Consider the following 15,769-nt stretch of genomic DNA (forward strand, 5'->3'; position numbering starts at 1 on the left):
GCCTGCACTGTTGAGAATCCAGTTTTTGGCTTTTGCTTTTGAATAAACACAAGAATATGAGACAACTCAATTCCTCAAGCTAATTGCACAGGGTACAGGAGGAGGCATTTCAATTCCTTAATCCCTTTACACAAGAACTAGGAGGAGTCCCTTAAACTTGTTCCATCCATCACAATTAACCTGCTTTATTAACCTGGCTCCATAAACCTAATCCCCTGACCCTACCCACGTATGACAATCCCACTTTCATAAACACCAGTTTATTCAAGCAGCAGGTGAAGGGTGATCATCTGGTTCAGGTTTATTGTATGGTTCTTAGATTCCTGGGCTGAAAATTAAGACAGAGAGCACTGTTAACCATAGAACATTACAGCACAGAAATAGGCCCTGCAGCCCTTCTACTTTGTGCTGAACCATTTTTTTTGCCTAGTCTCTCTGAACTGCACCCATTCCATAGCCCTCCATACCTCTCCCATCCATGTACCTGTCCAAATTTTTCTTAAATGTTAAAATTGAGCCTGTATTCACCACCTCAGCTCATTCCATACTTCCACCACTATCTATATGAAGAAGTTCCCCCTAAACTTTCCCCTTTCATCCTTGTTACAAGCCCAGAGGACCCCAAAACCCAGCAGCAATAGATATTCACCACGACAAATGGTTACTTAAACAAAAGTTGCTTCTAATTATGACCCCAAAACCCAGCAGCAATAGATATTCACCACGACAAATGGTTACTTAAACAAAAGTTGCTTCTAATTATCTTTAAACATGAAAATAGAATCAAAATTTAACTTATCTCTATTGGCTTACTTAACCTAACTTAATCTCCTTAAGCACACATGTAAGTAATGTATGTGTAAGTTCAGAAAAGTTCTTTGGTTCACAGTCCAATCTCACTTCTCATTCCTCCAAGTTCACTGGTTGCAGGTAATTTAATTTACTGTGTACAGAATTTAACATTTTATAAAGTTCACCAGGTAAATGGCTACTGTTCAGGAAGGTTCTTGTTGGTTTTCAGAGAGATTTATTGTTCCTTTTTGATCAGACACTTCAGTGTCTTGCTGACAAAACTTACTCCTTCAGATGATATCCTCTTTCTTTCAGGTCACCACAGAATTCCTTTTTGTTTCACTTATTCCAGACCTCTCCCATCCATGAATGTATCCAATTTATTAAAACTTAAGAATGCGCACGCACTTACTATGCTCCCACCACTCTCTGAGTGAAGAAGTTCCACTTAATGTTCTGCTAAACCTTTTCCCTTTCACCCTAAAGCCATGATTTAAAGTGAATGGTAGAGGGTTATCAGGGAGTTAAAAGAAGATATTTAATCCCTAGAGGTTGGAACACACAGTCTATGGGAAGGTCAGAAGCCCTCATCCATTCAAAATATACAGTCATTTTAACACATCCTTTTGCATGAATTTACTACGGACAAATCTCCTAAATTCTGGCCATTGGGCACACATGTGGTGCTGCTGGAAGATCATCTTTCTTTATCTGCCCCAAATTTCCTGGCCTGCCAGTACATGGATATGTTGGTGAGGGATGCTGCTCATTCCAGGCTTGAGGAGTGCATGCTAAGGGCCCCACTGAGATTTGGCACAGACAACACAAGGTTACGGTGGGGAAGGACCATAAAACATGAGCAGAAGTAGACTATTCAGCCATTGAACCATGAGCTGATCCATTTCCCCACTCAGCCCCACTGCTCAGCTTTATCCATAACCTTTCACGCACTGGCTCATCAACCTTATCAACCTCCACCTTAATTAAATTCACCGAATGATCTGGCTTCTGCAAAATCAAGTCAGGTTTATTGTCATCTAATTACACAAGTACAACGTGATGAAACAGGGTTCTCGGGTCCTCGGTGCAAAACACATATAGACAAACAATACATATGCAGGTCAAGTATTCATTTATACAGATAAATAAATAAATATTCCCATCCTTTGGCTAAAGAAATCCCTCTGCATCTGTTCTAAGAGGACGCTCTTCGATCCTTCCATTACCGGACATTAAGCGAATGAGTCCGAGGGGTAGAGAGCCCCTGAAACAACAGGAGTAACTGTTGGGGCAGGGGGCACATTAGTGGCAATGATGTTCTCGATGGTTAATACGACAGCGTACTTTCCTTTCTCAAACGGGATGGCAACGTATATGCGCAACAGTTTAGTGGGCGTTCCACGACGGGCGGCGCCTGATTGGTCAGAGTGTAGGGGTGGGCAGGACCTGCAAGGCCTGGCGGCGCCTCACTGGTCGGATCTCAGGGAGTGGGCGGGACCCACGTTGACGGGCGACGTCTGATTGGTCGGCGCCCTGACGCAGGCGGGGGAAATGGTGTTGGGTGCGCGCGCGCCCTGCGGGAGGGCGGGGGAAGGCGTTGGGCGCGCACGCCAGGGAGGAACGGACGCAATTGGCTGGGGCTGGGGGGGGGAGGAAGGGGGTGAAGAAGGGACCACATCTGTCGAGAGACGAGGTTCCAGGGAGTGGAAGATGGAACAGCTGTGTCACCGGCATCTGGAGTCCGGATCCCAGCCCGGATCCCGCTTCTGGGTGAGGCGGGGCGGGAGTTGAGGAGGAGAAGGGAGCGGACAGGTGTGGAAGGAGAGGGGTTTGAAGGGTGGGGAGGTAAGTGGATGTCAGGTAGAGTAGGGAGTGGGTTGGGGAGGGAGAGGGGAGAGAAGGAAGGAGGGAGGGGCTGGGGGAGAGGGGAGTGGAGGGAGAGGTGATGCCATCCGGGTTTGTCCTTGCACGCAGGTCAGTGTGCTGGACGAAGATACGAAACTATCAGTTCCACACGGAACAGGACCAGGAGGCCATTGTGCCCCTCGATGCTTGCAGCTGAATGCTTACCTCCTTCCCATCCTTCACTGAGCCTGCATCAATGGATGCCCTTACTAAAAACCGAACGATCTTGAATGTGCTTTTTAATTTACATCTCTATTATATTCCATCCAAGTGAGTGATTAGTGAAAACCCAGTGATGGAGAAACTCAGTAGGACGTACAAAGTTTCGGACTTGAGCCTTTTATCAAGGTATGAGCAAAATGTAGGCACTTCTAGAATTGTTATCCATCACCACCTGCCTGACCATTTTGCTCATACCTTGAAAAGCTCAAGCCTGAAAAGTCGGTTGTGTATATTTGCTATATAAAGTACACTGACCTGCTGAGTTTTTTTCAGCATTGTGTTTTTACTTCAAGCACAGTGTTTGTAGACTTCTGTGTTTTACAAATAGCTATACGCTATTTGCTTTGCCTTTGTCTATTTCACTGGCCTATTTTAATTCCTCAACTTTTGCAATTTTCCAAATGATTTGAACCATTCTGGAATGAATGGGATTCTGGAAGATGACCACATATGGATCCACTGTGTGGATGATCAACCCTTTCAAAATATCGGGATGCTGATCATCAGATTCTGGGGATGGAGAGACTTTTGGTTCCATTTTAAAAATTACTTTTATTTTCACTAATGCTACTTTTGGCACTGATCGTATTGATGTCATTGAGACGTCCTACAGACTGCTTCTGCGTCAACCTTTTTGATCATGTACATGAAGGCCCATTTGCCTTCACTAGGACTGTATCCCTCTATTGCTTTGCCATTTTATATATCTGTCTAAATTCCTCTTAGACATAGTAATTGTATTTGATCCCACCACCATCCGAGGCAGTGCATTCAAGATATCAGCCACCCTGTGTAGCGGGGGAAACTTGCACCTAAAATCTCCTTGAAACCTCCTGCCTCTAACCTTTAAACTGTTTTAAATTTAGTCATACAGTATGGCCCTTCCAGCCCACAAACCCGTGCCACCAAATTAACCAACAACCCCTGTAAGTTATTCTCTTGATTTTCACGGGAAAAATATTTTGAGTATCTCCCTTAACTGTGAGCAGAATGGCATTCACTTCAAGTGTGGCCCAACTGGGGTTTAGTAATAGTTCTCCATTACTTCTAAAGGAGTAATGGTTCTAGGGATTATCTACATCCTCTGTACAAGTAGACAAAAAATATTTTGTTTAATTTCTTTACCTTCCTCTTATTCTTTAATATAATTTCTCCCCTTTCACTCTGCAAGGAATCCACATTGGCTGTTGCTAATCTTTTAATTTTTAACAATTAAAAGGATTTTGCTGTCTGTTTCTTACAAGATTACTCTTCTATTTTTCTTTCCCTTACCAATGTTTTGTTCTCTGAATATTAAAGTGTTCCCAATCTGCATGTATGCAGCCTTTTTTGGCCACATAAACCTTAACATCTGATTTTTTTTGTACTATATTTAATTTATAAACAACCAATAGACACTTATTGGATTCCTATGTCTTCAAGGAAAACGTATTTGTTGTAAACTGTTGATTAAATCTTTAAATATTAGTCATTGCCTGTTTAATGTTAATCTTTTTTAGTTTCCCAATCTGCAATAGCCATTGTTCACTTCATTAATTCACAAATATTCATTGCTTACTCTGTTTAAATTTAAGATCAAGATGCATGTAAATTGATAGGTTGGAATCAGAATTTGCTTGCCCATAGAAGACAGGGTATTGTAGAACAGAAGGGTGTATTCTGACGGGAGCTCTGTGGTGTTCTGCAGAGATGGGTGCTGGGATCCATGTTGGGACATGTGAAAATGTAGATGGTTGGGGTAGTAAATGTACAGATGACACAAAGATAGGTGGAGTGAAACCACAAAGTCTACAGATGCTGTGATTGTAGTTGAAACACAAAAATGCTGACGAAACTCAACAGGCCCTGCAGCCCTGCAGCGTCTGAAGGAGGCAAAGATAAATGATTGATGTGAGCCCTTTATCAAGGTGGGGGAGGAGTACAGGCTAACAGCCAAGAGACCATAGGCAAGCATGAATAGGAGGGCAGCAGGAGAGAAAAGCTGAGAATTGATTGGGTGAGGGTATTAGCTCTGTCAATGCAGAACTAGGGGAAAGGAGATGGAGAAACAGGAAAAGGGTTGGGGGGTGGGGGGTGGTGGTGCTAATGAAAACTGGAGAAGTTGATGTTAATGCCATCCAGTCTGAGGGTGCCCTGATGGAATATGAGGTGTTGTTTATCCAATTTGTGGATGGTCTCAGTTTGGCAGGGCTCCTTTCCTGTAGTTCCCTCTCTCATTTTCTTTCCTGTGGTGGTCCAGTGCTGATAGAGATTCTGGAAGAGATGTTCTTGCCAATCTGTACTGATTGTAGTCTGGAGGTGAGGCAATCCAGGATCCAATATATAGTGGGGTATTGAGGCTCAGGTCTTGGAGTTTGCTGATCAGTTTTGAGGAGATAATGGTATTAAATGCCAATTTGTAGTTGATTAAAAAGCATCCTGATGTATGCATCTTTGTTGTCCAGGTGTTCCAGTGTTTTTTGTAGAGTTAGTGAGATGGCATCTGCTGTAGACCTATTGCTACTTTAGGTAAATTGGAATAGAATCATGTCACTGTTCAGATAGGAGTCTTGTGGAGCCTATACCTCTCTGATGGCAGCAGAGAGAACAGAGGCTGTTCATTGACTTCACTTCAGCATTTAATACAATCATTCCCCAGAGGCTGTTGGAGAAACTGCATTTGCTGGGACTCAACACCTGTCTCTGTTCCTGGTTTCTGGACTTGCTGACAGAAAGACTACAATCTGTCCGGGTTGGCAGCAGAACCTCAAGTACTGTCATGCTGAGCACTGGAGCACCTCAGAGCCGTGTTCTCAGCTCACTCCTGTTCAAACTACTGACCCACAACTTCAAAGCCAGATCCAGCTCCAACAGTGTCATCAAGTTTACAGGTGGCACAGTAATAGTTGGCCTCATCAGCAACCATGATGAGTCGCAGAAAAGAGTGGAAAATCTTGTGAAATGGTGTGAGAATAACAACCCGAGTCTCAACGTGGACAAGACAAAAGAAATGATCATGGACTTCAGGAGAACCAAGAAAGACCACCCTCCAGTACATATCAATATAGTATGGAGGGGCACCAAGTTCCTTAGAGTTCAGTTAACTAATAACCTAGTGGACACTCAAAATCTCCTCACTTGTCAAGAAGGCACAACAGCATTTGCACTTCCTGAGAAGACTGAAACGGACAAGGCCACTGGGCACCATTATATCATCCTTCTAAAGGAGGTCTATGGAGACTATCCTGGCCAATTGCATCACAGTGTGGCATGGTTGCTGTAGGTCATTTCACAGCCACCACAGTGGTAGAGACAGTTACTGGAGTCTCACTCTCCACCATCATGATCTATTGGGATCATTGTATGAAGAGGGTGCACAAGATCATTGAGGACCCTTTCCACCCTGCAAACAGCATCTTTCAGCTGCTCCCATCGGGGAAGAGATCCAGGAGGATCGAGTCAGAACTACCAGGCTGAGAGACTGAATGAACTCCTCATACCAACCCTTTGAGACTATTTATTTATGTTACTATAACTGCATACGTGCGTGCACATGCCTGCTCTCCTGAATGCAGCCCATATGTTCTCTTCGGATACTGACAGTAGGGGATCATCAGGAGACTTTGGTGTGTACAGATAGGAAGGTGTCTTAACTTTGTTGGTTGGGGAATTAAGAACAAAATTATGTTGCAGCTATATCAAAGTTTGGTTCTGCTGGATGGAATATTGTGCAATTCTGGTCACCCCATCAAAGGAAGAATGGTGACCATGACCTCCAGGTTAGTGTTTTACAAAAAAAAGTCTTGCGTGGAGGAAATCTGCCATCCTTGATAATTTGGCTAGTGGTCAATTTCTTTTCACCAGTCGAATTCTCAGTCTTTTGCCTCTCTGACCCTTGTCCTCAAAAGTTAGTTTGTTTATTGACTCTTCAAACCTGTTGAATTGGAGTTTGGATTGTTGGGTAAATATTTGGAGCCCTACTCTCATGGCAGAGGGGAGATGACTTGTCTGGTTGGTGGTGGGAAGGAGTAGTAAGTGATTTCTGTTGTATATATGTATTGTTTATCGTGTATTGTTTATCATGTATTGTTGTTTATCATTGTTTATCATGCTGTTTGAGACTGGGATCTTCAGTGAAATGCAATTATTAAATCCATGTTGGATGACATCTTGAGAAAAGAGAATATTACTTTGAGTTCATAACTCCCTGCATCTTCCTCTAACTCACTCATGACGAGAGAAATATAGGGGAATGGAGCTGTAACTGTGTCTAGTGCTCTGTCAGGAATCAGTTCATTCTCAACATGTCTCCCCTTGCTGTGTAAATACAGTGATTTTACCCCCCCTCCCCCCCCCATTTTTGGATGCAGCTTAAACAAGGTGAGTTTTGTTCCATTTTCTGTATTATACTACAGCAACTTTGCATTAAGATAACTAAGCACTTATCTCATTTGTTTCAATTTTGCCAGAATTTAAATTCTTATCCTCTTCTAAACTTTCTTATTTTTTATTTTGGAGACTTCAATAAGCTGTACAGCAGCTATACATTAGCTTGTGCCCACTCCCCCGATGAGTTAGTTTAAAGTCCTATCCTCAGCCTGATTCCCAGCACAGTTCAGGTAGAGTCCGCCCCATTGGAACCGCTCGCTCCTTCTCCATTACTGATGCCAGTGTCCATGATTTCAAACTCACTTTTCCCACACCAATGTTTGAGCTACACATTTAGATCCCTAATCTTATCAATCTTTTGCCAATTTGCAGGTAGCAAATTGGAGACTTTTACTTTTTGGTTCCTAGCTTTTCAAATTCTCTCAGCAGACCTTCTTTCCTAGTTCTACCAACATTGTTGGTACCTGCATGGACCATGACAACTGGATTTTTTTTGCCTCTCACTTCAAGGATACACATCCCATCAAAAAGACAGAGGGGGTGCTATATTTACCAAACGTAAAAATTTAACTGTTATCTGCTGCTTTTCTATTTTTAATAAAACCAGTTTGATCCAAATGTTTTAATGAGAGATGTTACCAGCCTAGAGGACCCCAAAACTCAGCAGCAATAGATATTCACCTAAACAAAAGTTGCTTTTAATTATCTTTAAACAGGATCAAACTTTATCTTATTACTATTACCTTAACTAACCTAACTTAACCCCCTTCTAATTCTAAGTGCACATCCATGTAATGTGTAAGTAAGTTCAGAAAAGTTCTTTGATTCACAGTCCAATTTCATTTCTCATTCCTCCAAGTTTGCTGGTTGCAGGCAATTCTTGTACTGTGCACAGAATTGAACATTTATGAAGTTCACCAGGCTTTGGTGCTTGAAAGGTAAATGGTTACTGCTCAGGAAGGTTCTTGTTGATTTTCAGAGAGAGATTTGTTGTTCGCTGGATACCCACAACTGATTACTTGTAACCAGCCACTTCAGTGTCTTGCCAAAGAAACTTGCCCTACCAGGGTTCTCCAGATGATAACCTCTTTCTTTCAGGTCTTTTGTTTCTCTTATTTCAAGTGAAACATTAGGCAGTCAGTCCTCTCCTCTTGCATGAACCAGGGCTTTGACCAGACTGAACTAAGCAGTCACAACCCATCTTCCAAATGGGGTTTTTCCACAAGCTTTCCAGCTTGTCCTGTTCCAGTCCCAGCTGCTGCTGACTGTAGCATTGCAGAACTGAATTCTCTCTCTCTGAGAAAAAAACTTTTTACTCTCTCTTAGAACAGCAAGTTCCACTCCAAACAGCCTGCAGCTCAGAAGAGTTCTTTCATCTTTTGCCTTTTCGTAAACAACAATTCATTAATGAAGTCTCTTGGGCACTCTCCAAAGTTTGTGCAAAGACTCTTGGAGCAGGCCTGTCCAGCATGAGCAGAGCTCCAGTATTTTAAATAAGATCTGTTTTAAAGTGTTTGTGTGTGACCTACACTAAAAATCCTGCCTCAATTTATGTCCCCAAAACATATCTATAATCTGTCACAGAGACTAAAAGAGTATGGATTAGTATTCGGTTATAAAGTGAATATTGATAAAAGTGATATGGATTACTCTCAATGTAAAAGATTGACAACATTTAAATGGTAAAATGAAGCAATTTTAGAAATTAAAATTAGTAGAAATATAAGTAATTTGTTTAAACTAAATTATTTGCCATTGTTAAAAAAAAATTGGATTTGAACGGATGGAAAAATTTACCACTAACATTAATAGGATGAGTGAATTGTGTATATAATGAAGATTTTCCAAGAAGACAATCATTGTCCATTCAAGTACCAGAATTTTTCTTTCGAAACTTCAATAAAATAATATGTGAATTTCTTTGGAAAGGTAAGATGTCAAGAATTAGTTTAGAAAAATTAATGTGGATTTTTGATCAGGGTGGACTAAGACTACCAAATTTTAAGAATTATTTTAAAGCAGCTCAATTGAGGTTTTTGTCCTCCTGTTATCAGTGGTATGAAAAACCAGCTTGGATTCAAATAGAAATGAATAGAATTGGTGAAACTATTCCGGAGTTAATTTTGTATAAATGGAATAGTGAATCGTTTAAAGGAACTAAAGATTTTTCCATATTAAAACATATTTTAAACATATGGAATAGCATTCATATCGAGAGGAATTAAAAATGATAATTTACCAAATATGTTAAAACAAAATCAACTTCTTCCTTTTACTTTGAACAATTCTTTATTTGATAATTGGTTCAGTAAAGGTTTACAGAGAATAAAAGATTGTTTCTTAGGATTTTTAAAAAATTTTCGATCAATTAAAAGATAAATACAGTATACATAATATACAATTTTTGCATATTATCAATTAAAAATGTATTTGATAAAGAGACTGGGAGCAAATTTGATACTTCCAAAATAAAGTTAATTTGAAGATATAAGATACATTTGTTGTTAAGAAATTTATTACTAATATGTATATAAAATTAGAAGAGACTTTTAAAAAAAATTAAAAATCCACTGTGGGAAAGATTTAAATATACAAATTCAGGAGGCGATTTGGTCAAAATTATGTTATGAAAATGTTACAGTAAATGTTAGATATCAAATGTTTCAATATAATTTTCTTCATCAATTGTAATTATACTCCACATAAGTTAAATGGACTTGACATAATTGTTCAAATAAATGTTTTCGACGTGCGAAAGAAATAGGGACTTTTTTTGCATTCCGTGTGGTCTTATGAAAAAGTGGAAAGGTTTTGAAATGAACTGAGTTTATTATTAGGGCAAATAATGAAGATAAAGATACCAAAGGATTCAAGAATATTTTTACTTGGAGATACTTATCAAAAGGATAAAATTGGACAAATGCCAAGAAATTTTTAAAGTATTGCAATAGCAACTGCAAAGAAATGTCTAGCGATATCATGGAAAGATGATGGGAAAGTGTTATTAAGTAGAGGCATAAAAGGTGCAAAATTTTATACCTTTTGGAAAAAATGACGTATAGTTTAAGGAACCGAGTTGAACATTTTTATAGTATTTCAAAACTATTTTGATTTTATAGTTAATTTTCCATCCACCTATCTTATCCACTCCTCTTAATTAGTAATTTTTAATACAATTAATGATTGTATATGCTAATATTATTGTATATTAAATGGTAGGTGTTTCTTTTTCCTTTTTTTTACTTTTGGGTGGGGGGGTAAGGGGAGAAAAATATAATTGGCTATGGATATTTGATTAATGTCTTTTTTTTCCTGTAATGATGCAAACAATTAAAATTTTTAAAAAAGGAAAAATAAAGAGGGGGGGTGGATCTGTTAGTAAAAAGTGAAATCAAATCCTTGGCAAGAAGATGCATAGGATTAGAAGATGTAGAATTCTTATGGGTAGAACTGTGAAAGTGTAAAAAAAAACCCTGTTGAGAGTTAAACGTAGGCCTCCAAGTAGGATGTGGTGGAAATTACAACAGGAGATAGAGAAAGCATGTAAGAAAGTCAATATTACGGTAGTCTTAGGGGCTTCATTAGGCAGATAGACATGATAATCAGGTTGGCCCTGATTCCAAGAAAAGGAATTGGTGGAATACCTTCAAGATTCCCTTTTTGGAGCAACTTGTGGTTGACCCCACATGGAAATAGGCAATTCTGGATGTGGTGATCTGCAATGAGCAGGAAGCTTACGGGAAAGTAACCTTTAGGAGGTAGTGATCTTGATATGATAGATGTGACTCTGCAGTTTGAAAGGGAGAAACTAAAGTCAAATGGCGCCTCACAGTTCGGCGGGCAGCAATCTCCTTTGAAGAAGACCGCAGAGCCCACCTCACTGTCAAAAGACAAAGGAGGAAAAACCCAACACCCAACCCCAACCAACCAATTTTCCCTCACAACCGCTGCAACCGTGTCTGCCTGTCCTGCATCGGTCTTGTCAGCCACAAACGAGCCTGCAGCTGACGTGGACTTTACCCCTCCATAAATCTTCGTCCGCGAAGCCAAGCCAAAGAAAAGAAGACAATCGAGTAAAGGTAACGCCGGAGGCATGAGAGAGGAGCTGGCCGAAGTCATTAGAGGGGGACTGTAGCAGGGAGGATACTAGTTTCTATGAATAATTTTGAAGGTGCAGGATGGATTCATCCTGAAGGAAATAAGCATTCTAAAGGGAGGGTGAGTCGACTGTGCCTGAGAAGGAAAATTAGAGACAGCAGGAGGGTGTATAGTATTGCAAAGAATTAGTGGGAAACCAGAGGACTGGGCAATTTAAAAAAATCAACAGAAGGCATTTTTTTTAAAAAAACAATAAGGGCAGGAAATATGAACATAAGCTAGCCAGTAAAATAGTTTTTTCAAATATATAGAGTAAGGAAGAAGAATGGGCATGGGACTACTGGAAAATAATGCAGGAGAAGTGGTGATGAGGAACAAAGAAATAGATAAACTGAATGGGTATTTTATGTCAGTCTTCCATGTGGAAAACACCAGCAAACATGCCAGAAGTTTTAGGGAATTGGGGACAAAAGTAAGTGTAGTTGCTATTACTAAGGACAAAGTGCTTGGGAAGTTGAAAGTGGATAAGTCAGCTAGGCTGGATGGACGAAAATCCAGTGTTCTGAAAGAGGTAGTTAAAGAGATTTTGATTAGTGATCTTTCCAGAATCACTAGTCAGGAATGGTTCAAGAGGACTGGAAAGTTACGTCACATCACTTTAAGAAGGAAAAAAGGGAAAAGACAGGAAACTTGCAGGCTGGTTAGCCTGACTTCAGTGGTGGGCAAGATTCTAGACACTTTAAGTAACCACTATGCCATCGATGCTCTGTGATTAGTAAGGGATTACTTAAGGTGGTATGTGAGTGGGAAGGTTGAGAACCACTGCTCTAGACCAATAGTTGCTGAAATATTTTGCTTGAGGAAAAATTGTCATTGGCCCATTTCCTTTGGCGTTATGAAACCATGCACATAACGAGTCAATTGGGTACGATTAAAACAGTGATTTTCAAATTTTTTCTTTCATTAAATTCTTCGTGCAATTTTGCCTTTGCAGCTTCAAGTTCCATGTTCTCCATTTGAAGACCCATCATTTCAGATGACATTGTTTCTTGCAGATGCTCAGATTTCGCAATTCTTCAGACTTAAGTAATTCACTCTGATTGTTTGTATTTCATTTGTTTCAAACAGAGCTGTTTTATATCTAGCTCAGACTTTTGCTTTTCCAACTTGCTCTAACTCATTAATTTCACAAGTATGAATTCTCTCCATCATTGCTCCATGATCTTCCACCTCAAACAATGAGTTCCCTTTACTTTTGGATCACGAGCCTCATGGTGTGCTTGATCCATCTGGAACTGGAAATCCTGATTAGCTTCTCGTGCTTTCTTTAATGCATTGCAGTATGAAATTGCCTCTTTCTCTTGTTCCTCTAATGCAGCATTTTTTTCTTTTCAATGCAGCTGAAGTTGCTCATTACAGTCAAGTTGAGTCTCTAAATGTCTCATTCTTCTATGTTGCTATGCCGCTCTTCAGTCTTTGTCAGAGCTGCAATTTGCTGGGCAAGTTCAGTTTCTACTTTTGGTAATGTTTCTGCATGCTTCATTGTTTGCTGCAGTTCTAGTCAGCAGGTTCCAGACATTCCTGAACTGTCCATTTTTGTCTTCTAGCTGGTGTAAGAAGGCAACTCATTTTACAGCTCCTCATTCATGTCATGTAATGAGGTTTATTCTCTCATTACATTATTCAATACATTAAGGTATTGCTTCTCCAATGTAGTTATCTGTTCTTCCATAAGTATAGTGTGCTTATCTTTGGTCTGTGAAGCCATTATAAAAACTCTTTTGATCAGGTCGAGCTCTTCACATACACACAGACCTAATATTGGGTGTTCTTTCTTTTCTAAAATCAATAGCTATAACTTTAGATGCAACTCTTTGCATTTGAAGGTCACCATATTGCCCCCTTTTTTACTGGAACGTTCTCTCCAGTGTAACCTGTTAATTTCACAGGATAAACCTTGCTTTTTACAGTGAGGGTCTTCTAATTGTCCATAGATAACATTCACCTGGATTCCGATGTCTCACTTAGAGAAACTGGAGCAATCTATTCCATTTTTCAGGAACAGTCTGTCGTGAATGTATGAAGAATTCCTCAATTTCTTCCTCCACTGTGTATACCTTTCTCTTAGTAGCTCCTGCTTTGCAGCACTTTGCAAAATTAGATTAGATTATTCATCTTTATTGTCATTGAACCAAGTAAAATATGAAGCCAATTAAATACAAATTAGCATGCAACCAGGAATTTTAAAAATAGTGCTATGTACAAATAACTACGTGCAAGTCAAAACAAGTGTATACAGCAAGGAAACAATTATAAAAGTACTGATAGTACAAGTCCATAACCACTAATCACTGTAATTTAAGGTTCAGCTGTCACTCCCTCGGGGAATTGGGGGTGTGGGGGGAAGGTCTTCTTGAGCCTGTTGGTCCTATTGCACCTACCAGATGGGAGAAAAATTTTTAAAAGTTCATAGTTTGGGTGTGATGCATCCTTGATGATCCTCTTCATTCTGCCCAGAGAGTGTTCCTGATAGATGTTCTCAATGGTGGGCAATTGGATGCCGGTAATCCACTGGGCAGTTTTCACCACCCGCTGAAGTGCTTTTCAATCTGATACAAGACAATTGCCATACCACACTGAGGTGCTCTCAATGGCACAATAATAAAAATACATTAATATCCTGGGACAGAGGTGTACTTTCTTCATGCAACAGTCTTTCTCTGACCATTAGCTGGGATTCGGTCTATAATGAATGAATTTTTCAAATCTCTAAATTCACAGGACTTACTCAATATGCGAAGCCTGGCTTAGTATTTATTGGTCAAAGCTCGTAATTCTGGTCGCAGGAGAAAATTCTTGAATCTCTCAAATGTGACGTTTTAACTTAGAACAAAATATTCCTCAAATTTTGTCATATGAGTGTTAAACACGAAAGCTGTCTCATCAATTTGAAAACTTGTAGATATCCAAGGCATCTTCACCCATCACATAAAGAAACATAAATGCTTTGTTTTCTATCGGTCTTTCCCATTCCACCAGCTTCTAAATAAATGTTGAATCATTGTTTAAAGTATTTCTAATTATTAGCTAGATTGCCAGTAAACTGCATCAGTGTGGGAGGACTAAACTTATCCATACTTATGAACTATTGTCTTCTTTTACTCAGACACTTCTGACACCAAGTTGTGTTTATTCTTTCAAGAAGACAACTTTACATGGGCTTAACACGTAACCAACTTTATTTTCCTTGTGCTGCTTCAACCAATTTCCAACAATCAATGTCATATGTCTCTTCCAGTTTCCGGGTAACTGCATACTGGAAAATGTGGTTAGTATGAGTAGTTCCTTTGATTGCACAGCATTCTCACTACCAGTGGGAAGAAACACTCAACCTGGTGGTGATACTCTGATACTCCTGTATCTTTTTCCCGACAGGAGCAACTGAAAGATGCTGTATGCTGTTTGATCCAACACCCAGGGCTGACAGGCCCTAAACCACACCCTATTGTTTAGGTGGCAGGTCTGGTTGATGGCTCACATCTTCAATTCACAAGGTGGTGGTTTCAAGTCCCACTCTAGAGATTTAGACAAACAAACCAAAGGAGCACCGTGGAAATGCAGTGATCCCCACAGCCCCGCGCCGGTCCCCACAGCCCCGCGCCGGTCCCCACAGCCCCGCGCCGGTCCCCACAGCCCCGCGCCGGTCCCCACAGCCCCGCGCCGGTCCCCACAGCCCCGCGCCGGTCCCCACAGCCCCGCGCCGGTCCCCACAGCCCCGCGCCGGTCCCCACAGCCCCGCGCCGGTCCCCACAGCCCCGCGCCGGTCCCCACAGCCCCGCGCCGGTCCCCACAGCCCCGCGCCGGTCCCCACAGCCCCGCGCCGGTCCCCACAGCCCCGCGCCGGTCCCCACAGCCCCGCGCCGGTCCCCACAGCCCCGCGCCGGTCCCCACAGCCCCGCGCCGGTCCCCACAGCCCCGCGCCGGTCCCCACAGCCCCGCGCCGGTCCCCACAGCCCCGCGCCGGTCCCCACAGCCCCGCGCCGGTCCCCACAGCCCCGCGCCGGTCCCCACAGCCCCGCGCCGGTCCCCACAGCCCCGCGCCGGTCCCCACAGCCCCGCGCCGGTCCCCACAGCCCCGCGCCGGTCCCCACAGCCCCGCGCCGGTCCCCACAGCCCAGCAGCGGGCAATGGGATCAGTGTGGGGACCACCTGCACCGGCCACCCCAGCGCTGACAGCCCATGCTAGGGGTGGGGGGGGGCAAGGGCAGCAGGGGGAGCTGTCAGGTGCTCGCCAGCTGATTGTTATCCCCTTAGCAGCCACTTTCAGGCGGCTGCATTCAGGTGCCGGGGGGGGGGGGGGGGGGCGGGGGGGGAGACCTCAGTG

At 41.9% G+C, this 15,769-nt stretch overlaps 1 protein-coding gene across 6 annotated transcripts in view; it reads left to right on the forward strand.

The window, feature by feature from the left end:
* Positions 1-2,436: 2,436 nt before the first annotated feature.
* abcc3 (ATP-binding cassette, sub-family C (CFTR/MRP), member 3) overlaps positions 2,437-15,769 on the forward strand; it is a 133,270-nt gene continuing 119,937 nt past the window's right edge. For all 6 annotated transcript variants that reach the window (XR_011354807.1, XR_011354808.1, XM_069929662.1 and 3 more), the window contains exon 1: positions 2,437-2,562. Coding sequence is in view for 4 of the 6 variants with exons in the window: in XM_069929662.1 (XP_069785763.1) it covers positions 2,503-2,562 (60 nt within the window). In the remaining 2 variants the exon portion in view is untranslated. The remainder of the gene's footprint in view (positions 2,563-15,769) is intronic.

Source organism: Narcine bancroftii, chromosome 3, assembly GCF_036971445.1.
Source record: "Narcine bancroftii isolate sNarBan1 chromosome 3, sNarBan1.hap1, whole genome shotgun sequence".
NCBI lineage: Eukaryota > Metazoa > Chordata > Chondrichthyes > Torpediniformes > Narcinidae > Narcine > Narcine bancroftii.